Source organism: Hetaerina americana, unplaced genomic scaffold (assembly GCF_022747635.1).
Source record: "Hetaerina americana unplaced genomic scaffold, ioHetAmer1.1.p SCAF_6, whole genome shotgun sequence".
In the NCBI taxonomy this organism is placed as follows: domain Eukaryota; kingdom Metazoa; phylum Arthropoda; class Insecta; order Odonata; family Calopterygidae; genus Hetaerina; species Hetaerina americana.
The window spans coordinates 76,855,891-76,864,358 of NW_027287205.1; the positions used below are offsets into that span (position 1 = coordinate 76,855,891).

Genomic DNA, 8,468 nt, shown 5'->3' on the forward strand with positions numbered 1-8,468 from the left:
CCAAATGATAGTTTTGATGAAAATAGCAAGCAATGAATGGGATTTGAAATGTTATATGTTTATATTCCAAATTTTCAAACTTGGGTTCATTAGTTTTATACTTTGTTTGCATTCATATAGATAGAAAAATTTCAGTTTATTTTGATTATTGTATCATTATTATTATTTTCATTAGCTTAATGTACATAGTAGGAAGCTATGTACCAGAAATATGAATACAAATAACACAAAAAATAAACAACTTCTTCAAATTTCACTTCACAAAACAGTTGCATTAGTATTTTCTACAGATGCTAATTGGTATGACATGTTTCATCATATTATAGAATCTTGTCATATTAAATTTCAAACCACTTTCCTAGTTCCCTAAAGGATGCTTTTTATACACCCCTTTCTCCCGTCAAACTCAAGATCAACAGCAAAGACAAGTGACACCGACTCATAAAGCCAAGAGTTTATTACAATAAAATAAGAGCAACTTTGTGCACATTGGTTACACGAGCAGGAACTTCAAAAAACAGATTAAAAAAATAATGGTGAAGAAGTTTTAAAAATGGAGACTACACCTACCTCTTCGCCAAACATCCGTCTGTAATCACAATGGTTACTTAGTGCCTTAAATCCTACACCTTTCACCAAAGCCTAAAATATGGATGCACTTTCACAGATAGAAATGGCAATATCTCCAGAGGATCCAAATGCCAGTGCATGATGCAACAAACGAACATTCCCAGACCATTCCTCATTACTTCAATTGGCACCCTGCATCATTTAAAACTTTCTACTTATAACATTATAAAGGAAAAAAACTTACCATAGGATTAATACGCTTAAGCTCCTTTACGGTAAAATTCATGAGGTCTAGGAGAGAACACTGAATCTGCTGCATTAATGGACTTAGCTGCAAATGTAATTCCACCAACAAAGGCTGAAAATAAAATTTTAATTTTTGCAACTTGAAGATTTACTCACCATTTAATTTTTTAAGAAAAGAATAGATTAATGGTAATGTGACTTATTTGAAAAAAGTGATAAAAATTCAAATCAATGATAATGAACAAATAAACCACAGTAAAATTTTCAAGGCTTATGCAGTGATCACATTTGTTCGAAATACTGATGTGTAGACTCTGGGTACTGATTTGTACTACTTTCTATGATTGGAGCCAAAGGAAAGCACTAATGTCACCTAAACAGGTGATTCAAAGCAAATTTCGAGGCAAAAGCCAATAATTGTAATACTGAAAAATTAAGAAATAATCTTTTAAGTTTATAAGAATGAGCCATTGCACATTTCAATCATTTCAACTTTTATTAAATCACTTTTCCTTTGAATCAACTGTCCATACTTTCTCTAGGTAAATGTGATCACACCAGTTTATACTTTTACTGTTTCAATTCATACAATAAGAGTATACAGTAAAACCAAATTTAACAGATAATGATATTGCTGAATCAATAACAAAATAAAACAAACATTCAAACACAATTAGGGAAATGGTTACCTTTTTCTCGTTCAGTGACGATGCCACAGTTGCATGGAAGCGAGGCCACAACAAAAGGTTGCGGGCAAACAAGGCTCTCATCACCCTCTCCACTCGGGCAAAACCAACAGTAAACGCCTCAGGACAGTTGGAAAATGACTTCACAAAACCTGTCTAAAAGACACAATAATTCTAATTGTAGTAAATCCTAAGTGTCAGTAAATGTATTTCATAATCTTTCAAACGAACCATTTTGGCCCAAATTTTATACCACACCAAATGAAAGGCGACTAGGTTCTTTGAACTGTGTTTTTGGGAAAAAAATTGTTGAATAAAAATAATATGGGAGGAAGGCAGAATGTTTGCTAAGAAGAATTCAATGGAAATCACTTGTTGGTGAGTCAGGTCATTATTTACATACACCCCAAAGTAAGATACACCAAAGGGCCTTATTTCTTACCAATGCCCTATAAGAAATTCCAAGATAAATTTTCATTACTCATACTAAAGCCATAATCCTCAAACTAGTGAATATGGCCTATCTGCAAAAATTGAGGTTGAGAGGTACTCAATAGTGTGCAGTAAACTCCTAAATGTTGACACCATGCTCTTGCTCAAATTCCACCCAGCAGAAATATTCAAACAGTTGTACAGAAATCAAGATAAGTAATGGTTCATTGGTTTTCCTGTTTCAATTTGGTGATTGAGTCACCAAAACAATTGAGCAAATTAAAAAATTAAATTTAAATGAAAATACATACTTATACACTGTTCATTATTTTTTTGTACCAGTACCTAGCTCAAACTTTTACTTTCCTGACTCTTACCTTGTCTGATGGCAGGCATATGATTAATTTTTATAGAAAAGACTAGATTAGAGGCATTAAGACTCATAAAAGGGCCCTGATTCGGTGAGTTTTTATTGCCCCAATAGCCGTGGAGAGCACCTGCTAAGAGGACTCACAAATCAGTAGGTTGGTAATAGGTGAAGTGATATCACTGGAGATAAAACGACTGCAGGCATTCTCTCTTGTACCGCTTCTGTTTTGAATAAATGCCATGCTTTCAGTTACTATAATGGTAGGATTATGTTAAAACACAATAAAATGGAAGCAGTTTTGCATCAAACAGGTAATGTGTGAGTTCTGCCCCAGGAAGTTTTTAAAAGGACTAAAAAACAAGATTTTGGAATTTTTGATTCCTTGCAAGTTTTAAAAATATCTATCTTATATTAACTCCAACGCATTTGTTTTTCCTCCAAATACAGGGTGCAGCAACATAACTTCTTTTTTTATGAAGCAAAACCCCTTTAGAAAAGGAAGTTGTGATGACGCCGCCTATATTAGCACATATACATACCTTTTAAAAGTGCATTTATGTTATGCTTGATAAAAAAATTTTTATGAATAACTTTCCTTGAGGAGAAAATAATGTTGGTTAATAATTATGAAAAACCACTTCATGCTGCAGATCCATATAATTGCAATACATTCCTAAGAGAGTGATTGAGTCAGATGAGTTCCCAATTCCCTTTTATAACTCCAGTTTTTTCTCATCCCACTCCTTTTCTCTCCCCCCTTAACAATTAATGGCCAAGGACCCCCAGACTTTTCAATCCTATAATTTTTGTTTATTAAGTAATCTACAGGTTAAGGTAGGTTTGGATAGACACAACTACCAAATAAATATTTTGTTTATCCTAACAGAACACAACCCAACGTCCCACTCTACATCAAGTCCCTCTTCATCTGTGTGTACTTCCTTCCTCCTATCACATTGTCCTACATCCCTATCCTATTCCTGCCCTTTTCTCTTTCGCCTTACATTCTTCCCTCTATTTCATTTTTCAACATCCCACTGCCGATCAATATGCCTTTCATCCATTTTTTGTCTCATTAGGATCTCTCCCAACAATCAACTCTCCTTGCCCACCATACCTAGCACTTCCTCATTTGTTTTCCTTCCCGTCCATTTCAACTTCTCCATATTCACATTTCAAAAGTCTTCAATGTATGTCTACCCTCCTCCTTCAGTGGCCATGTGTTCACACCATACATAACTATGCTCCATATCAAAGTTTTGACGAGCCTTTCCTCAACATCCCTGTCATCAACTTGCACCTCCTTGTGAAAGCCTCTTTGCCTAGTTTGATTCTTTTCCTTACATCTCTACTACTATGACTATTTTGGTCCAAAACACTTCCGAGATACAAAAACTTTCACCTGCTCTAGTTTTTGCACTCCTATTTAAATGTTAACCTTGGCCTTTCTCTTTCTGTAAAATTGCATTACCTTTGTTTTATTTATGTTGATTATCATCCTATATCTATCGCACTGAATTTTCACTCAGCAATTTTACGAATTCCCCTCTAACTTTCATACCTATCTCTAGTTCTTCCCATGCCTCTTCAATAATTTCCTCAGCATACGTATACATTGAACAGCATCGGTGATGACGGGCAACCCAGCCTTGCTCCCCTTCATAACACTGCCCATCCAAACTTCCCATCTCCCACTTGCACCTGAGCAGTCTGAAACATGTTCAAGTTGCCAATTAGCCTCCTGTCTCTCCAATCTATTCCTATTTTCTGCAATACACTCATTAGTTTTCCCAAATCACTCCATCAAAAGCCTTTCCAAAATCTGTGAAACAGGAAAATACGTCCTGATTGTAGTCTATATTCCTTTTGATTAGTGATCTCATTACTGCAAAGGAATCGCACATACCTCTCCCCTTCCTAAACCGTAACTGATCATCTCCTATGTAATCATTTGCTTGCTCTTCATCCTTTTGTTGATGATCCTGCGAATAACTTTAGCTGCGTGGGAAGTCAAACATATTGTTCTGTAGTCCTCACATGATGTAGCCTTTACCTTTTTCGGAATAGGAACTAACACTGATCTCACGAAGTCTTCCGGCCGGATTCCTTCCTCATAGATACTCCGAATCAGCCCATACAGACTCTTCCTACCACATTTTCCTAACCCTTTTAGTAGTTCCACAGGAATGTTGTCTACCTTCATGGCATTACTTGATTTCTTCTCCCTTAATACCCTCTCTATCTCATCATCGAGTATGCTAGGACTTAAGCTATCTTCATCTACGTCAGGTTCTCTTTCTATGTCTAACCTTGTTGCCAAAGTCCTTTACCTAAACAGTGCTTCTATACATTCTTTCCATCTCTCTTGGATCTTTTCTGGGTCAACTATTATCTTACCCGCCTTATCTCTAACTATTAGCACAGATCTTCCCTTCTCACTTGCCAATAGTGATTTAACATTGCTGTATAGTGCACTAATTTCACCCTTGCTCTGCAAACTTTCCATATCCTTGCACTGTGTCTTCCACCACGCTTCTTTTGCTTTATTTTACCCATCTCACTTTCACTTTCTCAGTCATTCCTCATACCTAAACTGAAGTCCCTCACCTCATCACCACCTCTTTCTCTGCTTACTGTTGCTGCATTTCAATCCCCCATCACAATCAAAAGTTTCCTGGCAGGAACACAAGCAATTATGTCCTCTAACAGATCGCATATCCTATTCACTTCTTCCTCCTTATGATTGCTTGGAGACATGCATACCTGAACAATGACCAAGTTCTTCAACTCTGCTTTTGTCTTTATCAGTAATATTCTAGCCATTGCTTGCTCTATGTTGACAATGCTTTTTCCTAACGTTTTAGTCAATATTATGTCAACCCCTCGACCCCTGCACTGTATATTACTCTATGACTATCACTCCAGTAATCTCAATACTATAATGGTTGGCAAATTTCATAATGACTACAACCTTCCACCTTCACAGACTAACTAATTTCTATTGACACTGTTGACTTTTTTCAAGTCTTTTGTGAAAACGACTGTACATATTAGCTGCCTAATTAATCGTCCATCACAATTTCCTTACTAAAAAATATTTTGCACGCAAAATAAATTGCACTCACCTTATTTCCTTGCCTGAAGAGACGCAATGCAAATGCCTCCTGGCAAGACTCCAATATACGATGGGCACGGCACACCAAGAAGCCAGTTACATGATCCAGAGGTACTCTTCCCTTCAGCAAATCAACCACTAGAATCCGAGCTGATACAAAAATAACACCACCGCCCATGTAGAAGGTTTCCCTAGTTTAAGGACAATGTTATTAAGTTTTAAACATGACCATATGCTCCTATATAGTATAAAAAATTGATTTTGGCAACACTAAGAATAAATACTAAAGAACGTTATGAAAAGTCTAGGAAGGGCCATCAGTAACTGTATCTTCAATGTGCTTATGAGTATAAACCATCAATTTGGTAACAATTACATGGTAATTAGCCATAAGAAAATATCTAAACCAAACATCTACTAGTTAACACAATGAACGGCAAGAGCATCCTTTCCAAACTTCTCACAGGCAAATATTTTTTCAAATACTCAATCTACTGGTTTCGCTAAAGGATTGTATCCAAGATTTGACTCTGCTGTTACCAGCACAGGCAACCCTAGCACAAGGAAATTATTTTTCAGTGCTGCCTAATTTCACTCTTATTCTGTTGTATTTTCAAGTGTACATGAAAGAGTAAAATTGTTATTTTAAACTTGCAATCTTTAAGACTGATTGTTGAGGAAAGAATCAAGAAAGAAAAGGCAACAAAAATAGCTGCTGTGGTCATGAAGAAAACCTTCAATAGCATAGCAAGGCAATAGCAACTCACACTATCACATGAAACTAGTCAAGTTAAAGGAGAGGACAGTAAGTAGAATTTGCAGGGAGACGAGAAGGCAGTGATAATGGGTGGAACACGCAAGGAAATTGAGATGGAAGAGGAAGGACAGGATTGCTCACTTGCCCCAAAAGGTCATCATTGTAAATGTATAGATGGAAACCGATGAATAACTTAAAGCAGATAGAGGGAATGATGAATCCCTTGGGACATGAGATCACATTTCTTGAGTTAACTGATGAAAGATTGTGGCTCTGTCAGAGACTGATGAGGAGTTGACTGAGATTTTTACAAACATGTAATATGTCCTAAACAAATATTACAGCCTGAAACTGAATCAGAAAAAAACAGGAGTCATCATCGCCGGGAGAGATTGATTCCTGGAATATATTCAATGGAGTATTCTTAGAAAAACTGTTAAGAAGTTTGCTACTTATGAAACAAAGTAACTTCAGATGGAAGAGATTCAAGAGGAACAATGAGTAGTACACTCAAAACAAAGATTGCTTTTAACAATTGAAAGGATACTTTAAACTTCCTACTCCACCGATATGGTACTGATAACAAAGCTGCTCTGTGGAGTACATTTGTTACATGATGATTAGATATGGACAAGAGGGCAAACAGGAAATGGCTGGAGGCTCTAGAGATGTAGAGCTACACAAAGCTGGATACATTGACTGATGAATCAGAAAGTGCGGAAAGTGAGGAAAATAGGCAAGTAAGCAAAAACACAGACGAGTGGAAAAGAGGGCTGGCCATCTGCTGCAGCATATGGGGTTGGCAATCTCAGTCCTGGAAAGGATGGTAGAAAAAACTATAGAGGGCAACTTATGTTGGAGTACATAAAACAGATAATGGAGGATAAGGATTGTAGTCTGATTTTAAACTGAAGAGGATGGCAACAGTAAGAGATCTATGAAGAGCTATAACCAACCAATCCTGATGATTTGATAAACAAATAAAACAAAATCTGCAAAGAGGGGGTTAAAATAATCTGCTGACCCTGAAGACATCCTTACTCATGTCTGATTAAACCTATTGTAAGGTGTCTGACATGTGATGTAACTGGTAAAATCTGGAAAATAATCAGAATACCCCATAACACTGACAGATTAGCATTTTTGAGAAAATTAGAGAGATTACAAACTGATTTGAGAAGTCATTATCCCCCACACGATTCACCAACAATACAAGAAAGGGCAAAACCAATAATCTCCTATGCATCCAAAATCGCTCCTCTTTAGAGAAATGCTCCTCTACATTTCATTTTCTAACACTCCCTGCTGTATATAATTGTGAATAGCACATATAACAGCTTTTGCTATACCATGAGCATCATTCATGCAGATTAAAATGGGAAGTTTATTACGGAAATTGTAGTCTCCTAAGCCTTCACGACCTTTATCTTCATTCTATTATAGCTTATTTTTTTATGATTTCACTGTAAATTATGAACATAAGCTTTACTCATCCATAACAAAGAAATCAGGCTTAACTTTGTAGAAATGAATATATTATATTAAACTAGTTAATTCTTATAGTTTTTCCACACTTCATTCTTAACCCTGACAATGGTTTCAACAATTTATCATTATTTTTTCACCTTAACATGAAAGTAAAACTGCTGAAACCAAGGCCTGGATTAATCACTATGCATTTGTTTAATTTGAATTTTTTTCATTTCCTTTCCTTCCACTCTACTCAAGCTCAAGACTGAATTCATGTATGTAGCTTACAAGTACATTAATGTTTCCTTTAACTTCAGTTACACAGGGATATAAGAGTCCTTCAAGAAGTTTCTCAAGCACATAAAATAAATTTGAGTGAGGATGTTTGCACAAGGAGTTGTTTGCCATACCTTTCAGAGACAAGTACTTCAGATGTAATAACTCTTGGCATGGGTGAAACACCACTCAGGGCCATTTGGGCCAGACAATGTTCCTCCTCTGTAGGTGATGCACCAATTACAATGACAAGATTTCCTTCATCGCTGTACACTTTAACTAAGGACTGAAATACTTGATCCAAACCCAAGCCACTGAAACAAACATTTAAAAATCTCTCGGATATCTGGATGATTTATAAGCAATAATAATCCAATTTTTTCTTGAAATTCACAACAAAGAACGTAATATATACTCACCGAGCAGCCACCAATAACCCATCTTCATTCAATATGTCCAGAAGCATTTGATTCTCAAATTCTAACATTTTGAAAGATATTTTCCAAATATTTCAAAATGAATATCCTTTGTAAACAATAGACTTCA

General features: G+C 36.1%; 1 protein-coding gene across 1 annotated transcript in view; it reads right to left on the minus strand.

Moving 5' to 3' along the window:
- mei-9 (DNA repair endonuclease XPF mei-9) overlaps positions 1-8,453 on the minus strand; it is a 32,448-nt gene extending 23,995 nt beyond the window's left edge. The window contains exons 1-5 of the mRNA XM_071593540.1: positions 8,342-8,453; positions 8,057-8,236; positions 5,430-5,610; positions 1,506-1,658; positions 815-928 (exon numbers count right to left, since the gene is read on the minus strand). Of these exons, the coding sequence (XP_071449641.1) occupies positions 815-928; positions 1,506-1,658; positions 5,430-5,610; positions 8,057-8,236; positions 8,342-8,409 (696 nt within the window). The 5' untranslated portion in view covers positions 8,410-8,453. The remainder of the gene's footprint in view (positions 1-814; positions 929-1,505; positions 1,659-5,429; positions 5,611-8,056; positions 8,237-8,341) is intronic.
- Between the last annotated feature and the right edge of the window lie 15 nt (positions 8,454-8,468).